The sequence below is a fragment of the Egretta garzetta genome, unplaced genomic scaffold (assembly GCF_000687185.1).
Source record: "Egretta garzetta isolate BGI_Z169 unplaced genomic scaffold, ASM68718v1 scaffold94, whole genome shotgun sequence".
NCBI lineage: Eukaryota > Metazoa > Chordata > Aves > Pelecaniformes > Ardeidae > Egretta > Egretta garzetta.
In genome coordinates, this window is record NW_009259683.1 from 652655 (window position 1) to 676239 (window position 23585).

Below are 23585 nucleotides of genomic sequence, written 5' to 3' on the forward strand. Positions count from 1 at the left end.
GTGAGTGTGGCCCAGGAGCTGTGGTGCCATGGGGCAGCTGGGGGAGGCTGATGCCCCTCCAGCGCAGGAGCAAAGGCTGAGCCCGCACAGCTCCCTCCCTGCAGCCTGCTCGTTTGTGCCAAGGAATTTTTGGCTGCAGGTGCCAGGTAATTCCTGGTATCGCTGGCAGACAATCCTCCTGCCTGTTTGCAGCAGTGCTTTAATTCAGCCCACCCACGTTCACGCAAGGCTCCTGTGCAAGAACAACCCTGTGCAGGGCTTACATGAAGTTAGCTACCCAGAGAAGTTTTGCGGACAGTGAAGTTAAAAAGTGACACCCCACTTTGTCTTAGAAAGCAATGGAGGAATCTCTCCTATGGTGAAGCACCTATTAGAAAAACCAGTACTTTTATATCCAGGTTTATCACAGCGTTCGCTGTGTGCAGACAAATGAAAAGAAAGCAGCCACTGCATGACAGAACTGGGTTTCCCGATAGGTCGTTATTTGAGCACACCTCCTCTGCGAGGCACATGGCAAATGACTGTAAATAATTATGACTGAATTCCCCTTGTGAAATGTAAGAACCAGCATTTGTGTTCTGATGCATTAACCCGGCCGTTTTGCTTATACTCTTATAAAGGGACCAACAGGACAGATGCTCCCCTGCAGATGTCAGGGGGGGTCACTTTGGCCCCGTGCCAAAGTAGCAACAAGGGAAGCCTGTGTGTGGGCATGGAGAGGGCAAATGCACACTGCACAGTAGGAAATGGGGCTGCCAAGCCGCACACCCCATTAAGCAGCACTGAGAGGAGGCCAGAGAGGTTGCTATTGGGCAAGGATAAAAAGGTGAAAAGAAAAAAAAAAAATCCTCCATGCAGCAGGGACCGATCTCTGCACCATAAGCCAGCCTAAGAGGTACTAGTTTAGACTTTGTGGAACTGCAGCATTGTTAAATAATTTGTGTCATCTGCCACTGGGGACCCAGGCACACATGTTAGGTGGCCATTTATCCGTGTGTTTTCTCTACCCCGGAGTGTTGTGCAGAAGAGAAGTCAGCTATCGAGATGTCACATCTGTGCACGGATCTGGGTTGCTGCCCAGGGCTTCTGCACCTGCATTTGGGCCAAAGGAGCAGGGGGAAGGGGACCAAGGGGTACCTGAGGTTCTCCTCGAGATCCTCCCATATTCTGGGACTATGCAGGAACCGAGGCAGTCTCCAGCCTAGGTCAGAGGCAGTCTTCAGCTGTGCATCGGTAACTGAACCTGCCAAAGTGGCATAAAAGGGGGCATTAATGTCAGCCTTGTTTTATAAACCATCACCACCGTTTATGCATCACACAGCTTTGAGTATCCGCATTAAGTAAATGAAAACCAAGGCCACAATTATCTAGCCTTGCAGCTAATCCAGGGCTGCCTGCATGAGGGCTACAGAGCATGGCAGGCGATGGAGAAGAGCTGTGGTACAGCAGTAACGCAGCAGGCCTCTCCAGATGTGTTTCATTTTGAGCTGCAACTTCTGGGCCAGGTGGGCTTTTAACACGTCCTTTTTTGCCTCCGCCTTTGTGCCACCTTCTTAAGCAGCACCCGAGGCTGTCACGTAAAATAATTTGAGCCACAGCCTTCTTACGCTAAAGGTATGAGGGAGCGTGGGCAGAGAGAAGGACCCTTTGGGAAGTTACTCCCCCCATTTTTAACCATGTAACTTTACAAGTCCCCCTCCGAGGGTCTTCCTCCAGCCAGAGGCAAAGGCTCTCCCGGCGAGCAATGCAGGGGAGCAAGTGCCCTGGATAACCACGCCGCCTGCCCTGGGGATTCAGGCCAGGCAGGAGCCATTTGTTTCTATGGCTTATAGAAGACAGCAGCGTTCACCCCTTATGGCAAGCTCTGCCCCAAAACAAGCGCTAGGGCGTACATTTCCAGCAGGTACAAACTGCTCTGTGAAGGAGCCTGGCACGGCAGAGCAGCATCTGCACAGGGGGGAAGCTTTCTTGGCATGGATGGGCCTGTTTGTTCCTGATAACCGGGAACGTGCAGCCTTGCAGCCTCCACGCGCACCTGCTCAGCTCCCCTCTCTCTCACCAGCGTCGCGGCTGCGTCCTTGACCAACTTTCCTGCCCAGCGAGCACAGCCTCCACAATGTTTTTTCCAAGCTGCCGGTTGCAGCTCGGTTGGCTGTCAGGGGTGGGAGTCTCCGGGCTCTCCCCATGCCTGGATGTTCCTCTCTCCCCACTGCACACTTCAACCTTAAAAAGAAAAAAAATAATTAAAAGCAAAAAAAAAAAAAAAAAAAAAAGATACGCGCTGATGGAGGCTCTGGCAGCTGCTCGCTGTACTCATCAAAAGAAAGGAAGTGCCAATTACTTCCTTGTACAAAGTGTTTCTGTAATCAAAGTGCTCTGCGGTTCGGTTGCGAATGCCGACTCCCTCCCACCCCGCACACAGCCCGTGGCTCACGAGCCCACGCAGGAGGCAGCTGGCTGCCCGCACCCTCATCGGTTTATACTTTCACATCGCGACAGTCATACCTTTTGTGTTCCTCGTGACGTTCACCGATTCCTCCCGGAGCGAGGACAGAGACCAGGGCAGGCTGCCGAGGGCAAGTTCACACTTGCAGCGGCGCTGCCAACTCCAAGCCCAGCGAGTTTCCCGTGACCAAGCACACACGCTTTGTGTCCCCGTCCCCAGAGCATCCTGCGCCAAACTGGGAGGTTGGGAGAGGGGGACTGGAATTCAGTTTTTACTGGGGGGCTTCCCCACCCTGTTCCTGCCCCCCATTTGCTATGGTAAGGCTCTCACAGCCAAACAGAGAAAAATCACTCGTGGCCTATCCGGAGCATCCCAGCAAAAACTGGGACGAGCTCTTCCCTAAGGACCTCCCAGCAGGCCCCCGGACCTCTGTGGCTCCCAGGGGCTCAGGCTTGGTGGCAACAAGGGAAGCCATACACAAACATGCCACCAGAGAAACATGCCAAGAAAAAAAAGAAAGAGGTTTTGTGCTGTGGTTTTTTTCCAGAACTGGCAGTCATAATTTTGTTTCTGCTTTGCTTTTGGTTTTGGGGGGATTTTATAAACACCAATAGATACAGCATTTCCTGGAGAAGCTTCTCTTACCTCCTAGAACAGTAAACACTTCAAACTAGGAAATCAAGTTGGAAAAACGAAACAGGTCTTTGCCCTTTGTGTGCTGTTTTCCAACTACCCCTTATAACCTTGCTTTAAGACTGGTCTTTACCAAAAACTAAACCATGTACATTTTTTCAGTCACAAGGCTATACTCTTGAAATGTAATGGTGTTTAAAATAACCATCTATTTTAATGACACTACCCCAAAAAAGTTTGCTAACTGTAGTAAGCGACGTGCACCAGAAAACCCTGTCCAACCACCTGGCCAGACAGACCAGTATCACGGGTGGACCGAGATGCGGGCTCCCAGCCACCATGAGCTGGTGCAGCCCCCGTGACCTTACAGCAGCTGATGTTCTCGGCCATTACTGCTGCTTCCCATCAGCCTCAGCATCTCACCCTCCCCTCCAGATTTCGTACAGAAAACCGCAAAGAACGCAGAAACACGGTTCAGCTCGCTGACATAATGCCCATATTTAATCTTTTAAAACAGGAACAAAATCAAGAATAAAATCAAGAATAAAAATTTCCTTTAAGTCATACAGTACATTAATCTTTCAGCAATGACCCAATCTACAGTACTCAAATGCCTGGCATGAAGTCTATTGTCTCAGCGTTTAACAAGTGTATAACCAGTGACACAGTAAAAGAAGAGCTCACAATACACAGCTAACACGATGAGGTTCCATTTTCTTCTAAGAGTCCAGCTAGGGTTTATCATACGTGGGTCACTTTTGAACCGTACTTTTAATCAGCTTTTTTGTTCAAGTCAATCTGTTTGGGGCTTTTTTTTCTGTTATATGAGTTTTTCCATTATGTACAGGAAGATTATTTCGAACGGAATTGCACAAGTTAGAGTATCTATCTATAGGCATACATAGTCAATCTAACTAAAAATTTAATAAGCAGTAATTACTCAGTCCTGGTTATACATTCCTAAAGGCTTAATAATACAGTTTTAAGAAGGAAAAAAATAAAAAATAAAAACCAAACCAAAACACAACAAAACACAGTTGTAGGGTGGCAATCTCTGTAAGAAGCCTCCTTCCTTCCCAAAACAACCAAGGGTTACCTGTACTTTCCACATTTGAAACGGGGTCTACACAGAAGTCGTTTCAGCTCCTAAATAATACAAGACACGTGACCGTGTCCTTCCTAAAGTCTGAATGGTTCAATGCAAAATTCAGTGAAGCTCTCAAACAAATAATACTGGTAAGATGCAGACTGTTAACAGAAATTAGGACAATATGCCCCGACAGCACATTTGGATAGCAAAACCGTATGTATTACGGGGCCATTATCCAGTGGTTAAAGTAGCTTGAAGCAGGAGGACACCGCTCCCTGCTGCAGCTGTGGAGTAAGGGACAGGCTGGGCTCTTCTGCTCCCCTGCCAAGGGTAAAGCCGAATTTTCCCCAGCTCTCACTCAGCACCTGCCCCCTCCTGCTCTCAGCCCCCCGGCCAGCACTCCTTGCCACTTTCCCAGGGGAAATCCCCTGTCCCAAAGGTGAGGGAAGCCATGGCAGGGGGGGATCCTCCCCTCCTCTGCCTGGCTCCCCGACGCCCCAGCTCCGCGGCAGGCACGAGGGCTCCCATCGCCTCGCTGCTGGGCGAGAGCTGCTGCTGCACGGCCCGGAGGAGCTCTGCAGTCTGGCGGCTTTTCTGGCTCCTGGCCTCAACCACCGCATAGACCTGCATGCGGTAACAAACCGAGGGGTCTCTCCCTCCGCAGGGTAGCATTACCGAACATGAGAGACCCAGAGGGCTACCTCTAAGGGAAGTTAACTAAACACAAGGGTAATGGAGCGTCTTCTTCCCACGTTAGCAAAACATAACTAATTAACACAACTGCTTTGACTTTTTGTAATCTCTCTGTTCTGGTGCCAGGTCCTGCTACAAATGGAGAAAACCCATAGAGAGCCACTTTCCGAGATGGGAAAGCAGCAGAATCTTAAGCCTTGAGGATCTGCTTGGTAATTTGCTACTGGCATAAACAACAAAAAAAAAAGAAGTCCCATTTGTTTGTTTGGGTTTTGTGGTGGTTTTTTTAAGAAAAAAATCCAGACCATCCAGTGCACCTTCTCTGCACATACATACACACACACGCGCCAATGGAGAGCTCCAGAAGAACAGGCATGGGAACCACAAAGCCCAAATTGTGAAAAGACATGGGGAATCTCACATTTCTGTGTTCAGTTCTCTTTTAGCAATGAAGCAGCAAAATGATGTATTGCAAGAAATAAATGGTTCCAGAACACACACATACACCCAAACGCAACCACGGATACATTTTTCCCATTTTTTTTGTTTTTTCTGATAGATGCTGTTACTCATCTGACAGTTTCTTTTTGGCTGTGCTGAAGTTTTTGAAGAGCATCTGGTGCTTCTTTAACCTCAGTGGCAATAGACAATCACTCTCGTTAGTGTCACAACCAACCATCTCCACTTGAGATTCTCTACGAACCCATTCTGGAAGTTGAAGCTGACTCCACCCCTTTGGTGCCACTCTGTTATTTTTTTGTTTTTTAAATTAACAAACACAGCATATTAATGCAAATTTGATGTTTTCTAAAAATTAGAAATGCTCAGATAATTAGTTCAGCAATATGCAAAGTGCATCTATTTGGTTCTTTCCATAGATCACCTTCTGTTTTAAGTTTAAATTCCTTCACAGTTTAAAATATTGTGAAGAAATTATATGTATACTTTATGTATAGAACTATTTATATACATACACATATATACACACAACTCTGTACTTTATATAGCCATAAACACTCATTACTTAACTATTTATATTATATACACATGGCATGAACACACGCTCAGTGAAGAGTTGGTGCAGGCTGAAATCACTCCATCGGGTTTAATGGAATAACAACAGTGAAACCATGAGTGAGTTATCAAGAGACACGGACGTACATCTATTAGATACGTGAAAGACCAATTAAATCAGCTCTTCCATTTTCCTATTAGCGCAGGATTGTTCCCACCCCATTCCATGCTCCGTATGCACATACACAGCTATTTTGCGTTCAGTTTACATGAGAGGGCAGTGGTGGTTCTTTTTTCTAAGTGAAAGAACAGTCCATAGATACTCGGGCTCATCGCAACCTCTTCTGCAGACGTGCAGCACGGCTGGGTCTGGAGGTCTTTGAGGACTCTGCATGCTGCGCCGCCGTTAGCTGAAAGCACCTGCTGAAGCGTTATTGCATGGTTATGGGACAGCTATCAATTGCTTACAGTCTGTGAACTCTCCCTCTCCAACAAGTGGTACAACTGTATAAATACATATTTTAGCACAAAACAGTTTAACACGAGGCAAGTCCAAGTACAAATGAGACCTAAAGGCCTATGGGTGAACTTTAAAGGCCAAGAGTTCTTCAGAGTGCATGTTGTTTAAGGAACGCAAGTCAGGTAATTTCAAAAGAAGTTTTGTGAAAATAGAGGCTTCGTTTGGGTGATTTTTCATGATTAAGGTCCTTAATGCACGGATTAGTGTTTCCTGAAGTGCCTCCACAGAATTGACATTTTCTATTCCAGAGCGATCTAAAGAGAAAGGGGCAGGGGGAAAAGAGAGAAGGGGGAGGGGAAAAAGAAAAAAAAAAAAAAAAAAAAAGAAAAAAAAAAAAAGAGAGAGACTGAACAGAGGTAGTCTGCAACATAAAGCCACTGCAAGAACCACTCAGTAAATTAAGAAGCACAAGAAAAATTAAATACTTATGCCAGAAGTTTCAAACCCACATACCAAAAGTCTCTCAAACATTATTTAGTGTCAACTTTGCAAAGTAGTAACCTCACACTGAACTGGTAGCGTTCGATCGCCTTTTCTGTAATCACTTACCCACAGCTCCAGAAAAGGACAGATTGAAGCACGTGCTTGAATATTTCACTGAATCCCAACTTTCAACACAAGGAGAGAGAGAGGGCACACAGAAGTAAAAATTCCAAACGTGTCTCAGGGCTGGACACAAAACCCTAAACTTAAACCGGAGGTTCGTGGTTGAGGAGGAAATCCCACCCAGGACAAGCCACGCTCATGTCTGCACAATAGGATCCCCAGGGGCAAAGGGAGTACAAGCCTGGACACGACTGGGCACTATTTCTGAGGGCGTTCAGAAGCACTTACAGAAAATGAAACGTGATGGACCTAAAAATTCCCAACTGAGGAAGAAAAGAAGAACTTCAATGACAAGAAAAATATTATGCTTTCGCATACTGCACTCACCCCATGCCTAAAGCATCTTTTTCAAGAAAGCTGTATTTAAGAACATGCCTGTTATCCTTAGGTGCAACCCAAGTAAGCAGCTTAAAAGGGTGATTTTTTAAGCAGAACATCTCACCTAATAACCATGCACAGTAGCTGTTTTTTTCCAAGCTGTAGCGTCCCTTCTTAAACGCTATATAAATTCAGCAGGGCACATACATCCACGAGTGACGGACACGAACAGAAATGTGCTTTGATGTGTACATGTACTTAAGCACTTCACAGAACTGGGACGCAGGATGACAAGAGCTTTCTGGAGTAGCAGTGAGTCAGATCATACAGTCAGAGGGGGAATCCCTTCCTTATGCTGTCAGTGTCAAGCCAATCGGACACCTCAGGTGAGCAGACTCTAGGAAGTCCTCCTGGACTGTTCATTGCAGTTCCCTACCACTATGGGAAAAACTATTACACAACCCACTTAAGGATCCATCTTGAAACAGTGAATGTGTCTTGTTCCTCTAGAAAGATTGTTCCAGAACCTTCTACTCTAATAGCTAGGAACTCTGATTAATTACAGACAATGTTTATTAGCACATACTCCACTCTTCTGTGAAGACTATCCATTAGGTTTGATAGCTGCTCTCCAAGAGAGCATGAGTGAAGAGGTGCCGCTCTGCCTTTATTTGTTAAATCATCTAACCCACTTGCCCCCCACTTCGCAAAACCTTTACGTTTGCTCTGTCCTGAGCAGGCATGATGACGTTTGCACAGAATACGCCAGATGAGGTTTCTCAAGAGCTCTGTACAGTGACAGTGGTACTGCCTTGCCTCTGAAGGCAGAAGAATGCAGTCCAGCCTCTCCTGGCTGCCTCAGGTGAGTTACTGTAGTCTCCTCTCTTCTGTTAGTCCAAGTCTTTCTTCTCCCTCTCAGCCTACTTCCAGTTGCTCCCAGTGGCCAGCAGAAGTTTTTGTTAGTACTATCCCAGTAAGAGAGAATAATGGAGGGTGTGTATTTTATATTATTATTCTACGACAAGGCATCACCCTCAGTTAAGAGATTATCTGGTCTTTAGACTTGCAGAAACCACAATCTTTCAGCTTTGTTTCCACCTTGCTTCTTCCTTCTGCAGTGCCCATCATCCATCTTGCTATCTCCCCTCCATCTTCAACGCATCCAGCTAACTGAAGCCAGAGGTGAAGCATTCCTTTAGTTTTGGAATGGTACCAAGGTAATTCCTCAGCACCAGCAGAAACACTCCTACATCTTCACTGTATGGCCCTGCTTTGCCTTTCTTTGCCATGATACCAAAACAAGAAGATGTACACAGTTACAGCCATTCCTTGCTACTACCCCTGCTGCTTCTTTCTGCACATTCTAAATACACCTCCTAAGAGTGGTTATTCATCCAGTGTTACGTGAAGATGCTTCTGACAAGCGTTCTCCCCGCTAGCACTGTTAGAGACTTACAAACATTTCTTTTTTTCCACTGGCCTTTTTTTTTTAAAAAAAAACCTGAAAATCTTTTAAAAAGATTTTTTCATGAGTTTAGCATGGTATTTCATATTCTAGATCACTTAATCAGGATTCAACAGTCACACACTCCTGTCTGCTTCTGGAACTGGTGTAAATCTTGACTACTACACTATCCTCCTTTCAGTCTTCTCTTGTTTTCATTCTGAGATGAAGAAGTCTTCATGCCTTCAGTTCTTCTTCCAGTTACAGCATCTTTTGCCTTTGCCTGCATCTCCATGTCATGCTCTCTGATACTGTTCCTCAGCAATTCCTCCTTCTCCAATTGAACTCTGCCTCCACCCTATGGGAAATGACTCTCTGGGTCACACTCCTCCCTTGGGGCGGGGGGTAGGGGCGTGCAGGGGGTCTGTCTTTCCAGACCTGTTTAATCAACAGATGCACACAATCCTTCAGTTCTACTAGCACCTTCTCCTCCCGGCAAGCCCTTGCACTGTGAGCACCTTCCCCAGGAGCTCTGTTGGGGTCACTCTGTTCTTCTGAGGTACCTGCTCAAGCATGAACCTTGCTCGCTTACTCACTTGTGCAAGTAATGACTGCAGCATTTCAATTCAGTTGCAAGCTACGGAGTGAAGCTGAGCTGAAAACTGATGGACTCACAGCAACCATCAAGGTTACTACTGTGTCTGGAATATGGTACAAATGCAAGTTTGGGCCCAAACGCTGAAAGACTAATGAAGTTGTAGTTTATGAGACCCTAGAAGTATTTTGTGACGATGTCTGGGGAAAGCTGTGAACAGACTGCAGATCAGATCACAAGGGAGCCAAGATAGGTAGCAATAATGTCCAAAGCTATGATCTGAAAAATCCTCAGCAGCTGCAAGAAGCCTGAATAGTGAATACCTCCTCTTTTTGTCGTGTTGCACAGCTCTGACATTACATGCTGTACATGTTACACACCATCCCTAAGCTAAGCCAGGCCCTACTGGGAGCTAGCAACAGCACGGAGCAGTGCTTAAAAGGCTGCGCGGGGCTGGTTCTCTGCTAGAAGCATATTTAACAGAACAGATACAGCCACTTACCTTAAAAACAGGTGGCACAGAGATTGTCATATTCTAGGGCCCAGCAGCTGAGCAAGCAAGAAGAGTGGCTGTAGCCTAGCTACGACATTGCACAAGGAGGGGAAGAGGCCTGGTTCTCAGTCCTTGTTTTAAAGGTTGTCTCCAGTCCTCGTCAATTTAGTTTTTGAAAGATAGAATATGTAAAGCGCAGTCTGGAAAAGCAACTAAACCCCCAGATTTCTTCTCTGCTACCTGAACATTTTCACCAACAGACTACAGTGCCATGCTTCCTTCACGCTGCCATTCATTCTGGCTTTCAAAGCTTGCAAACTCTGCACCACCCTCTGCTCATTACCACCACTTACAAATTGAAGAGACTACAGCTGCCCCATCCTGTGCTATCACATTTCAGTTAGGCCATGCACAAAGCGATTAGACTGAACTGTCCTACCTTGTTTACAGAGGCTTCATGTGCCTACAGCACCATGCCTGGGGTGCCCCTCCCTGATAAGAAAGATGTGGGTCTAAATCACTCATGTGGAAGAAGAGAGTGGCCCCCAAATGCTGGCTTGTTTTAAGTGGGCACTACTAGCATCTTGTATTCCAGGCATTATATGCAGAGCTAATGTGCCTAATTTGAGGCTTTAGATAATACTACAGAAGTAGGTGCTTAATCCTTCTTTGAATCTGGGCCAGGGTGTTCTGTATACCCAGGGACTGAAACAAGATACGAGGCTGGTGAAGATGTTAGTGGATTGGCAGACCTTTAGCGGTAAGAAGTCACGATGCAGATAAATAGGGCTTTCTTGCTGACATAGGCAGAGATCAAACTGTTGGATTTAGACTTAAGATATGCAGTAGACTGCAGTGACGATACTTGGAAGTAAAAATACCACCTTATCCCAAGACTTAGGCTATGCAAGTCAGGAGTAATTTCACTGATGCTGTCCTGTGAAACTTAGGTGAGTCAGACAAATAGCTTCTAAACGGCTAGCGGGCAGCTATGAGGTGTATTTTTGCATTCTATAGGAAGCAGCAGGAAAATATAAGCCCATTGTCACATTCTTCCAAAAGGCAGTATTAGAAAGAGCAGGTATGTAAAAAAGTAAATTACAGGCTGCTAGTAGCTTAAAACCTACTAAATTGCACTTAGACATGAAATAACAGGGTATACATTCTACAGAAATCTTTTAGCAGAGAGCCATATTCAAAATTTGGCAAAGGTGCAAGTTAACTTTCTCTCCTTACCAGCAGATACCAGGACAACCGCTGTAAACAAACTCATTTCCTCATCACTAAGTTGCAGGGCATTTAGTTTCTCACTAAACTCAAACATTGAGTTGAGCAGATCACCGGCTCCCATTGAATGCAAGTCATCCACACTGTACTTCTTTCCACTCAGGAAGGTGACGGTACGTTCCTTTGCATCAAACAAAGATGCAAACCGTACCATTAAAACCTGGTGAAAGAAAAAAAGAAGAACAAAACCAGATAAATATAAGTGGATTTCCAGAAAAGCCAAAGGAAAAAAAAAAAAAAAAAAAAATCAAACCTTCTAACATCATTCAAACTGTCTCATTAACCATTGTACAAGCATTGTATACAGAAACTGTCAGCATGCTATTGAGCTGTAAAAAACAGTGCAAGCTCTGGCCCAGTAGTCTGAGAGAAACAAACAAGTGAAAAAATTAGCAAGTGGATGCAGGGGAGGGGCTACAGCACATGAAAGGGAAGAAAATCAGAATTTAAGCCTCAGACAGCCTGAGCCACAAAGACAACGCCATTCATAAATATGCCAGTAGGACAACTTGCTTAAGCCACCAACAGCCAAAGGCATTACAGAGCATTAAAAGAAATGTTTTCTTGGCCACACTTATGAGGAGCAAAATGAAGGTATTGAACCAGATTCTCGCTTGGCGTAAACTGAAGCAGCTCCATTGAAACAATGCTGATTTACACCACCTGATGATCTGGCCCACTAGGCATTCTTTGGGAAAGTACCATGCCGCATCGCTGTACCCACAGGAATGTTAATGAGCTCTGGTAGAAAGGAGCCGCATGTACAGCCTTCAAAAGGCTAGGGAAGCAGGGCTTGAAACAGCACCTGGTCTGTAGCTGCAGCTGGGAATACCCCTTTGGTATAAGCACCTGGGCTGGAGCAGTTGACATGTGCTGAACTTACCCCTCTGGGCTGAAATTTCTCTTGCGGTTTCTCAGTCGTACTGTGAAATGTTTCCCTCTGGAATGGCTTGCAAAGTTTCATTTGCTCATGTTCAACAACCTTATTTACATTTTCAAGGTTTAAGTTGCACAGAACAGCCTTCTTATTTGGAGAAAATGAACCAACTGGCATTGCTTATAACTTCATACTTGCTGTAATCTCTTGGTGTGACAGCTGTCTCTTCTCGCTTACCCTACATAACTGCATTAATTTAAGTGTTTACTACAGATGAGAGGAGAACCAGGTTTTCAGCAAAGACTAGTGCCTTTGACAAGCTTAAAAAAGGAAGGTTCAAAAAAAAAATCAAAATGTTTGACAATTCAAACACCATTCATGCACATTACATGACCTGCTCCTAAATTTTAACAGCCAAATGACATGCAGCAATCTTGTTGGATACATGAGCACTATTCACCTTTGTCAGCTAAGCTCTATGTCCTTTGACGACATTAACTACAGAGTGCAGAAACCTAGGCAGAAACCTAGGTGCAGAAGCCCTCAGAATACAATGAAAGGAGACAAACGGCAGACAGACAGAGCTGAACTTCTGCGTTAGCAGGGACCCACCAGGTACTCAACAACCTTTCAGTTCAAAATTGTATTCCCGTTACGGAACTGGGCTTCAGAAACATGAACTTTAAATAATGAGCAACCAGTATTAATGCTGGTATTCACAACTGAAGCCTGTGAAGCTGTGTTGACTTCATACTAAGGCAAAAGACCTCGCCTATAGATGTCAATGTCACCATTCTAACCCAAGGAAGAACACTTTAGACTATGGCATAGCATATAATTGATTCTTCCTGTTTCACTTCAAGCCAGACTCCTATTTGTGCACGCTGAGGATCTACCTGATCAAGCCTACCACCTGACCACAGCAATATAACCACACAAAAACCTCCACACAGGTTAAGTACTTGCTCACTTCCCCACCACCTGCAGCCAGATGACAAACTTTGTGAGCCTGTGGAGAAACTGAGTCACTACCCCAATGGATCCAAGGGGCTTGTTAGCTCTACCATCAACTACATTTGGAGTGGGGGCTTGCAGAGGTGGGGGGGAGGAACACGACTCATTAAAATCCAGTTAAGTTCCTTATTTTAGGCTCACTGCTGTTTCTGAGCTGGCTGCCGTAACAAAGCCATGCAAATGCCACCAGGATATACTCAGCTCCCCAGTACTCCCAGTAGAGGACTTTTTAGCTTCCATGTGTGTGAATACATATAGCTACGATGTTTCTGCACCAACATTGTCTCTATGTGTCATCTTACCCCCAAATGAACAAGCGCTCCTTGAATACGAGCTGCTGGTAAGCACAGTGCCAAGAGAGCCACACACTGGTGCCCAAGAGAGCCAAACCAGGCTCAAGGCAGTACTTTTACTCAGGTTCTTCCATTAACATGCAAAGGTTGTGGTATCCTAGAGTTTAGTTACCCAAAAGACAGAAATTACCTTGTATGTATCAGGCTTTAAAGATGCTTTTGCCTCTGTTGCAATGGTTTCATTAATCCTGTTTTGGTTTTTTTCCCCACTGCTCTGCAGCATTGTTTTTGGTAATTTTTTTTTTTCCCTGTTGCTAAGATGCCACATAGGCCTTTAACTACAAGTACCAGCTCACTAACTGAAATCATTCATGTTTCTTGTAAGCAAGTGAATAGGGATAAGCATGCAGCCATACATTATTATTATTAATTCCCCTGGATATAGAAACCTTCTTATCAGCAGTGTTTGTAACTGGCAAAAGGGCATACGAATGAGGCTTGAGAAAAGCTTGAGGTGAAGAAAAGGCCAAGACAAAACATTTTACTTGCAAAACACAAAGGTTTGGCTTTATGTTATAGGAACAGTTCAAGCCGGACTTTCCACCCTCCTTGAGGGCTCTGGACAGTGTACCACTTTGCAGAGGAAGGAACCAACACGCTTGTGTACTGTGAACAGCAATGTAAGAGGCTGTAGCTGAAGAAGTGAAAATACAGCCCTTAGCTACAGGAGTTATAGATGAATATTAAAACACCAAGAGTAAATATAATGGCAAAAAATACATGACAGCAAAATGGAAGAAACAAAGAAACTGACACGCTCCAGACACTAAGCCTTCCAGTAGAACTTGTACCTTCCAACCCAACAATTATCCATTTTAGAACTGGGCTGTATAAATGCAGATGAAAGACCCAGCACATTACATGAGAAATGTCTTCATTTCAGGTAAATACAAAATCCAGCATACCTCTTTGAAAGAATAAATCAAGTAAACAAGAGCAAAAGCATGACTAACCATGCCCTCCCCAGAAAAGCATAGTAACATTGAGTACTTGGGACTTCAGCTCCTCTGGCCCTCTATATTTGAACTTCATATCTGAATACTTATGGTCTCCAACAGACGCAAGAGTCTGGAAGAGCAACTAAAACCTTAAGTAAAGGTCCCAGCACCAAGCTCTCTGCTATTGTTCCCAATTTAACACCACTAATTCACATGTACTTCATGCTCGCAATTGGGTGAAATCAACCACGAGGACCTGGTGGGATTAGTCTCAGGCTGCAGCTGGTACACAGCATCTACAGGGTGGCAGCACTACAGCTAGTTATCAGTGTTACTGCTTTGGAAATGTAGACTTCAGCGACCCCCAGTTGCCAGCAAAGGCTAGTGCTGACTGGTCAGAATGGATGCTCTGGCTTTGGCAGGGAGCAGTGGCAGAAAGGAGGACATACAGAGCAAAAACCATGTTCCTCTACAAAACTGTTCAGTCAACAGATAGCTTTCTAAACTATCCACCCTTCCAGATGCAGGCTGCTTCTCTCCAGGCTAAGCAAAGGTAGCTATCAAAGTAACCGCTGCTATAAAAAACCAAGAAACTCCTCGTGAGCCATTTATTAATGCCCAGGGAAGAGGAAAGGGTAAAAGGGCTGAGCACTTTTGAGCTACTTGGAAGAGGGACAGCTCACCGAGATCTGACCAAAGAGAAGCACTGGACACCATCCGCTTAAGAAAAGCTCAGAGCTAGCATCCATGAAGAAGCTGGTTTTGCCCAGTATAATCCAGTTCTATTTATTTTTGTTCTTAAGGGAGTCAGACTAATGCAGGCTTGTCAGGTCTACACTACACACACAATGGTCTCACCTCAAAGGTTCCAGCCTTCAGAAGATTAACCTGGTCATGTTGAGAGAGATCTCGGAAACCGGGGATGCGCTTGGCAAACTCCACCACTTCCTTCACCGCAGGGGTAAAACTCAGGGAAAACTCTTCCCAGACTTCATGGCCAGACTTGTTTGGGTCCACGTGGGGAGTCTTACTCATTGGGCAGACCTGGTGTTTACAAAACATACACAGAAAACAACTCTTAAAGATATAAATCCAAATACTGACAACTGCTTGAAAGAAATAGGTTTATTCTTCAAGACAACTTCATAATAATAAGCTAGAAGCTATGCTAAAGCACATGGAGGCCAGGGAGATAATTCGAGATAGCCAGCATGGCTTCACCAAGGGCAAGTCCTGCCTGACAAACCTGGTGACTTTCTATGATGGAGTGACAGCATCAGTGGACAAGGGACAACCAACAGACGTCATCTATCTGGACTTCTGCAAGGCCTTTGACACGGTCCCCCACAACATCCTTCTCTCTAAATTGGAAAGCTATGGATTTGATGGGTGGACTGTTCGGTGGATAAGGAACTGGCTGGATGGTCGTGTCCAGAGGGTAGTGGTCAACGGCACAATGTCCGGATGGAGACCGGTGACAAGTGGTGTCCCTCAGGGGTCCGTACTAGGACCGGTGCTGTTCAACATCTTCATCAATGACTTGGACAGTGAGATAGAGTGCACCCTCAGCAAGTTTGCAGATGACACCAAGCTGAGTGGTGCGGTTGACACACCAGAAGGCCGGGATGTCATCCAGAGGGACCTGGACAGGCTGGAGAGGTGGGCCTGTGTGAACCTCATGAGGTTCAACAAGGCCAAGGGCAAGGTCCTGCACCTGGGATGGGGTAACCCCCAGTATCAATACAGCCTGGGGGGAGAAAGGATTGAGAGCAGCCCTGCCGAGAGGGACTTGGGGGTGCTGGTGGATAAAAAGCTGGACATGAGCCGGCAATGTGCCCTGGCAGCCCAGAAGGCCAACCGTACTCTGGGCTGCATCAGGAGGAGCGTGGCCAGCAGGTCGAGGGAGGTAATTCTGCCCCTCTACTCAGCTCTGGTGAGACCTCACCTAGAGTACTGCGTCCAGCTCTGGAGCCCTCAGCACAAGAAGGACATGGAAGTGTTGGAGCGGGTCCAGAAGAGGGCTACTAAAATGATCCGAGGGCTGGAGCACCTCTCCTATGAGGACAGGCTGAGAGAGTTGGGCTTGTTCAGTCTAGAGAAAAGAAGGCTGCGGGGAGACCTGATTGCGGCCTTTCAGTACCTAAAGGGGGCCTATAGGAAAGAGGGGGAAAACCTTTTTAGTAGGGCCAGCTGCGTTAGGACAAGGGGTAATGGTTTTAAACTAAATCGGGGTAGGTTTAGGCTAGATATAAGGAAAAAATTCTTTACAATGAGGGTGGTAAACCACTGGAACAGGTTGCCCAGAGAGGTAGTGGAGGCCCCATCCCTGGAAACATTCAAGGCCAGGTTGGATGGGGCTCTGAGCAACCTGATCTAGTTGGCGGTGTCCCTGCTGACTGCAGGGGGGTTGGACTCGATGACCTCTAGTGGTCCCCTCCAACCCAAAACATTCTATGATTCTATGATTCTATGATTCTATAATAATGACACATAAAGGAAAGGTATCAGTATTCCTCAGCCAACTCCCAAAGCAACTGGATTTCTCCCTCCCTTTAAAACAAACAAACAAGAAAAAAAACTCATGGCAGTCCATTACCAGTCTATTTCTAAATTTGCTGACCTTGGAAACACCATTGTTTACAGCAAAAGACTTGAGAGTACCCCTTGAGATGCCTGACATCTGGATTTCTCTTACTTGTATTATCCCTGTAATCTCACAGTTAAACGCGATTTCACAATCAATCGATTGTAATCTCACAGTCACTATTACATTCATTCATGTATCTTTCTTGTTTTGCAGGGAACTGGAAGTGATTCCGTCAAGGTGGTGAAGGTGTCGACACCAGAGCAAGGAACTGAGCCTTGGCTTCCTGAGTCACAGGTTTACACCCTCATTACCAGGACAACCTTCCTCTCCTATGTGTTTGCTTTTATACGTATCACTGAAGGACCAAGGAACTGGTATTCCAATTTTGCTCAGTTGCAAGATGACAAAATGCTTTCTTTTATACAAACGTACAGTAGGGAAGTCTGAATCCATTACAATGAGATCAGACATATCCACCAAGGCTGACTGCCAATAAATTCCCTCTGTAAAACCCAACCAGACGCCCTGAGATACTTTCAGTTCTGCTTTCTAAAATTTACATTTTTTAATGAAGTTTAAACCTTTTAATATTCATTTCACCTGTCATCATCAAGGATGAGAATTCCTTTAAGTATTCCTAAAAGTATACTAAACAGTGTAAGTAATCCTCCATAATGTCAGCAAAGCAAATAGAAAACAGAGAAATAGATTAGTAATTCCTCAGAGTTACGATGCTTTTGCAGGGCATTTTGGTTCTGATAACTGCCTAGCAATTCTTTGTGTGGAAGGTCCTAACATCCATTACAAGAATATATTCAACAGCATGTGTGCGCACATGTATTCGGCAACAGCTAGGAAAAACAAGATGGAGATAGACAGATACAAATCTCTGGTTTGGGGTTTTTTTCCCCAAGTATCAGTTACTAACTGGGCAGCAGTCAATATGCAGAAAGCTCTCCCCAAAAGACAAGGAACAGAATTGCAGATTTTTTGGTTCAGCTGTGAATCACAACACCATTTGTGTGCCTGAGGACAACGCCCCAAACCAAATGATTACTTCTGAGGTAGAGGAGAACCTTTTCCACAAACTGAAAATCATAAAATGTTTTGGCAAAAGGAAAGGTCTAGACACTAACCACTGCTCTGTCCACGACACCCCAACGGTTCATGCAGGTATTAGTAAAAATATGGTACTCTCTTAAAATAAGGAACGTCTGGTTCAGCACCCAGCTCTGAACCGGACACAAAAAGCACTTCAGTTTCTCATCCTACCATGATTTACCCTAGCTCCCAGGCACTCAGTCTTGAGGGGAAACTGTCACTTTCCACCCCCATGTATTACGTCTAAGCTCTTGAGAGATCCCTGCCCAGGAGCCCTTCCTATGGGAGGAGCTGCCAGCTTGTGCAGTCACTGGCTCTCTTTAGAGGAACCTCTTCAGGAACAACCTGTTCTGCTTTTCTGGTTATGGGGGTATCGAGTGAAAAAAACCAAACCCCTAAACATCTGTCTCTGTACTGGTTCAGAGCCTAATTACACGCCCTTGCAGCTACGGACTCATTTTGGTCAGATCCTGCTCTCATTGAGTTCTCTGGCAAAACCCCCACTCATGTCAGGGATGCGGTGGGGGGGGCCTGCTGTGCTCTCCTGGATTCGGATTTGCTTCCTCATCATCGGCTGCGTTAAACCTCCCTGCAGCTGCTATGCACAGGTCAAACCGACTGGTTGGGCCTCTGCAGGCAGCATCACTCCCTGCCTGCCCATTCTGACAGGCTCAGCCTCTGCTGCTCAGGAGTGCCAAGAATGCCGTTGTAGTGACTCCACATACTTTCCCTGCAAGGAAGAAAGGTTGGGAATGATTACTGTTTGCCATGGTGTAATGCCCAGAGTCTGCAATTAAGGTCAGAGCCTGCTAGGGATTGCATGGTCCACATATGCAGTAGCCAAAGAAGAAAACAAACAAACAAACAAAAAACAACAAAAAAGGAAATCCAGCATCAAAACAAACAGCTTTCACTACGTGAAGACTTTCAGGGGCCTTCAAGAACCTGTGAAGACCCTTTCCTAACCAGGAGGAAGAAAAACACTGGCAGCTCGAGTACTTCAGGAAGGTCAGGGGCCCGTGCATCTCGACAGGAGCACAGGATGAGAATGAAGATGTTATGTTCTCTCATCCCAGGAGGTTCCAGCAATAAAGAGAAGGACAATGTATTTTAAGAGGCTTGGAACCAGTTGCCTGAATGGCAGAGAAACAGCAGGTGCAAGGCAAATGGAAGGGACCTGTTAAGGAAAGGAAAAAAAAAACCCACCAAAAACCATATGCAAGAAAATAGGAAGCATCCTTGTTAAGAATTCAGTGAGAAAATACTCTAGTGAAGTCATCTAAGGCACCCAGAAGTGGGTTCAGAGCCTCACTTGGATAAGTAGTACAGAAAAGACCCTGAAATTCTCTCAAATGGTTTAGCGGTGCATCTTCCTCCTGCCTCCGTTCAGATTTTAAGATGTTCTAGGGGAGAAGGATGCATAGCCTGTCCCACTGAGCCTGTATTTTACATTGCCCAGAACAGAATAAGCCTATCTCCATTAAAATAAAGCAAAAACCCCACCAAACAACAAAGAAAAAAACAACCCAGGCTACCTGGCAAGAGAAATTTTAGAACACATTAGCAAGATATGCAAACAGACTGCCTTAAAATCCTAGCCCTGAGGTTTCACCCCAGAAATCTGCTCTGAATACCTTTAAGGAAAATACAGCATATCTGAGTGTGTAAATTATTTTAAAACTAAGTCTTCAAGAGGATTGAGTGAAGAAGGGAATTTATAAACTCCTAACATCCATTTTCATTTTTACATCTAGTCAGTTAAAAAACCCCGAGTTTTCTTCAACCAAAGCTCGTTGACATTAGTCTACTTTCAGTCAGCTAAAAACTGAGTCAAGAAACCCCATCACTTGTGTGACTTCAAATCCTCCACACAATTCGAGCCATTAGTCTCCATCACAAATTGCGCTACCAAACTTGTGTCACTATTTTAAGTTTCAGCTGCTGTGCCAATTGCGTGCAGCTTTGCTGACTAAAGGGGCACAGCTGGATCACACCCATCACCAAGCCTTTCACCAAGTCAAATCAAACAATTGATATCAATATACCAAATGCATTCTCCCTCCAGTGCTGCAAGAGTAAGTAGTATTCTTGTTTGGAGAAAAGCCATCTTCTGGGATCCTATCACACAGTCGCTGAGTATAACCACTGGTGAAGCTCATACAGTGGCTGTTTGTGAAACACATGGCGTGTCCACTTGGGTAATGCATCGCGCTTCTCCCTTTGTATTGTCCACCAAGGTGCTGCTCACTTTCAGGGTACGGAGGGCCACCAAGGCCACTGACACAGTGCTCACTGCTCAGGATGTACGGCTCAGTGTTCTTTGACACTCTCTCCCCACTCTGGGGCTGCATCATCTCTGCTGGGCTTTGAGGCTGTTCTTGGTTGTACATGAAAGTGTCTTTGTGGGCCCTGGTGACCATACCAATCACTTCTTCCTTAGCCATGTCAGTGCTAGGAGGGGGAGAAGGGCTTTTGATGGTTTCCCGCTCTTGTTTGGGCTTGGAGGAAAGGTCTTCTTGAGGTGCTTGATCTTGATGTTCTGTTAATGCTTCATTGGGTAAGTGACCGCTGAACTGACTGTTCATCATGGTTTTCATGGCACTCTGCATTTCAATCAGCATCCTCTGTTTTTCACGTTTGGGAATACGGCCAAATCGAACAGCTACCAAGGTGGAGAAATGAGAAGTGGTGGGAAGAAAAAAAAAAAGTCAATCCTGAAAGTGTTAGCACACACAGATTACATACCCCAACCAAAAATCTCGCCTTTTAAGGGAAGACTTTAATTGCTCGCACCGGTACTACAGCAGGGGTATTACCACTGAAATCAAAGAGCTTCCTGGGCACGGGACAGGCATGAGATATGAAATGCATGCTGTTGTTTACATACAAAGAGAAGGCAGCTCTAAAGCAACACAATCTCTAAAGCGTTTTTCCCCTTTTGCTACAAAGCTGGCTATGGACTATACACATAGTTGTGTTAGTTAATTAAGCATCAGGCTTTAAGATGGATTCAATTAAATCAGTACAACTTTGTCAGCTGACAATTAACTGAACGTAAACACAGTTCATATCATATTTGAATAGAAGTCCTACAAGACAGCTCCTCATGGACCAATTATATAACTTGCCAAAACAGTTAAGAGCATCAATGCTGGATGAAGTTTACCTTGGCAAATTTTCCTGGTAACTTTGCCTTGACAAGGGCATTTTCTGCTGGCAAGGGGATGGGCATAATTGCGGCTGCAGAACTTTTGACCCTGTCCTAGGGAATCTACAGCTGCCTCTACTGTCCTGTCCAACCACAGCCTTACAAAGGCTTATAACCAGTTTCGACTGATGTAATTATGTTCATGCAGTAGTCCATCATTAATGTAACTAAATCTCTTTCATTAAAGCAGGTGCAACCTTATGCACAAACAAGCGCCTAGGGGATGAAATAACTCCTCTGCACGACAAGGACTCAGAACAATTATTTAAAATAAGTTTTAACACTCCACCCACTAAATTATTAACAGCCCAGGATTCCTAGTTCTTGTGAAATAAACACCCGAGAAAATTAAAAAGTGAAACAGAAGGAGGAGTTCTGGTTTGTGACAGTGAGTTGTAGCAGCCTAATGAACTACACTTTCAGCATTACATTTTAAAAAACAAAAGTCACAAGTAGTGGATAGCCAGAAAGGTGGTCAGACAACAGCTCAACATTACTCTTTCCTCCTTGCCTTCCCCCTCCCTCCAAGAAAAAAAAAAAAAAAAAAAAGAAGGAGCCATCCCATGCACCCAAACCATACTCTTTAGGCTCCACAGTGATTACTCTAAGGCTACCAGCTTGGGCAGAATTCCCTTTAATTGAAAAAGCTACAGTAACAAAACAAAACAAAGAGAGTCTTGTTCAGATTCAGGCAGGATACAGCTATAAATATTAACTCATTAGAACAAAATTGAGACTCTTGTTACAGCCGTCCCCCTAAGAGACCACTGCAGTGCATCCCCCTGCCTTAGCAAGGAGGACAGCCCTGCGGCCAGTATTAGGTTGCCAGCTCAGGAGAGTCATGGAGCAAGAAGGCAAGCTGATCTAAATGCTCTCGGACAGGGAACCTGTCCCTGACAATAGGGCTGGCTGCGTTTTCTGCCACTAAGACCCTTAGCAATCGGGTTTGAGGTGGACAGCAGATTCCGTCTCAGAGGATCACTGCTCAGTAAGGTAACGTACCATCTCTTGACATCCCGACAGACAGGCATTTTTTGAAACGACACTGCTGGCATCTGTTCCTATTCATTCTCATTATAGAGCAGTTGTTATTCTTCAAGCACTTCTTATACTGGATATTTTGCTGAATGCTTCTTCTGAAAAAACCCTGTAAACAAAAAACAATCAAACAAAAAAACCCCACAACTGTTATTACAGCTCATGTCAAACACTCCTGCCAACCTTCACCTCTCCGCAAGCACAGAAAACCTCACTGCGTCTCATCAGCTGCTTTAGAGCCATCAGCCCCAAGTGATTTTAAAGAACTCGCTACCCCTCATGACTTACTTCCCCTTCATGTGTGATCTGTGTATAACACAAACCAGTTACGATTTCTCATTACAGAAGATGCTAAGTTGTTCCCTGCATAGTCAGCACCTAAAAGCAAAATAGCTCCAGTATTACCTCTATCACTGTAGTGACAGTTTATAAGATATGCCCTCAATCTCCTATGACATCCAGTGCAAAGATGAAAGTCAAAATCAGATCTTTTGACTTCAGTCTCCACAGTTTGGCAACAAAACCATCCTGTTGCACCATATGGCCTTCAAAGGTGGTTCTTTCACATAAACCTTAAGCTGATAAACTCCTTCACAGAACACAACATTTGCAGTGTCACAGTATCAGAAAATACAGACCTACTGATGTGTGAACATGCAAGCACCCAGTTCTGGCTTTCCCCGCGGCAAGGAATTGCTCTTCCAAAGCTGTTGTGTTCTGTGTCCCAGCCCAGCTGACAACTCACACCCACTCTCTCTTAATGCAATTAACATTGACATGTCTTGCGTGACATGGTCCTTACCACCTGTCCCCAGTTCTTGTTCTCTGCCATGCACTCCAGGTCAGGCAGGATTGGACAAGGGGCGAAAACAGAAAGTATCACAGATTTGGAAAAAGCGGTGCACTGCTGAGTGGTTTGCCTTTTCCTACAGCTTACAGACCGTCTGAAATTTCTCAGATTTAAATTTAGCAGAGAAGCATACTGGTATTTTTTCAGCAGTATCACCCCTTTTCCCCTATGGGGAGAACTTGAGCATTTCACGAGCAGAAAGGTGAGCAGAAATATAGCTCACCTTGCAGCCCTCACAGGCATGAACACCATAATGAAATCCTGAAGCGACATCTCCACAGACTTTGCAAAGAAGAACCATGCCATTAAATTCTAGAATCAGAACAGAAAAGTCAAGGATATAGAAAACCAATGACAACTGCAGGAACATGTTTCCAGCTTTTAAAACCTGGACTGAAAGCAAAGTTCAACATACAAAGAAATACAGCAGAGGAACAGACAACAAAAATGTACAAAACCCCTGAACAGTTCGCAAGGTAC

At 45.0% G+C, this 23585-nt stretch overlaps 1 protein-coding gene across 2 annotated transcripts in view; it reads right to left on the reverse strand.

The window, feature by feature from the left end:
- Window positions 1-3610: 3610 nt before the first annotated feature.
- The window catches only part of NR1D2 (nuclear receptor subfamily 1 group D member 2), a 23915-nt gene continuing 3940 nt past the window's right edge, over window positions 3611-23585 (reverse strand). The window contains exons 3-8 of one of the 2 annotated variants that reach the window (XM_009638625.2): window positions 23329-23417; window positions 22220-22364; window positions 20055-20671; window positions 15180-15365; window positions 11089-11299; window positions 3611-6650 (exon numbers count right to left, since the gene is read on the reverse strand). In XM_009638625.2, the coding sequence (XP_009636920.2) occupies window positions 6454-6650; window positions 11089-11299; window positions 15180-15365; window positions 20055-20671; window positions 22220-22364; window positions 23329-23417 (1445 nt within the window). In that variant the 3' untranslated portion in view covers window positions 3611-6453. Of the gene's footprint in view, window positions 6651-11088; window positions 11300-12022; window positions 12337-15179; window positions 15366-20054; window positions 20672-22219; window positions 22365-23328; window positions 23418-23585 lie in introns of those variants that run through there. The other variant, XR_004841969.1, reaches the window with a different exon arrangement.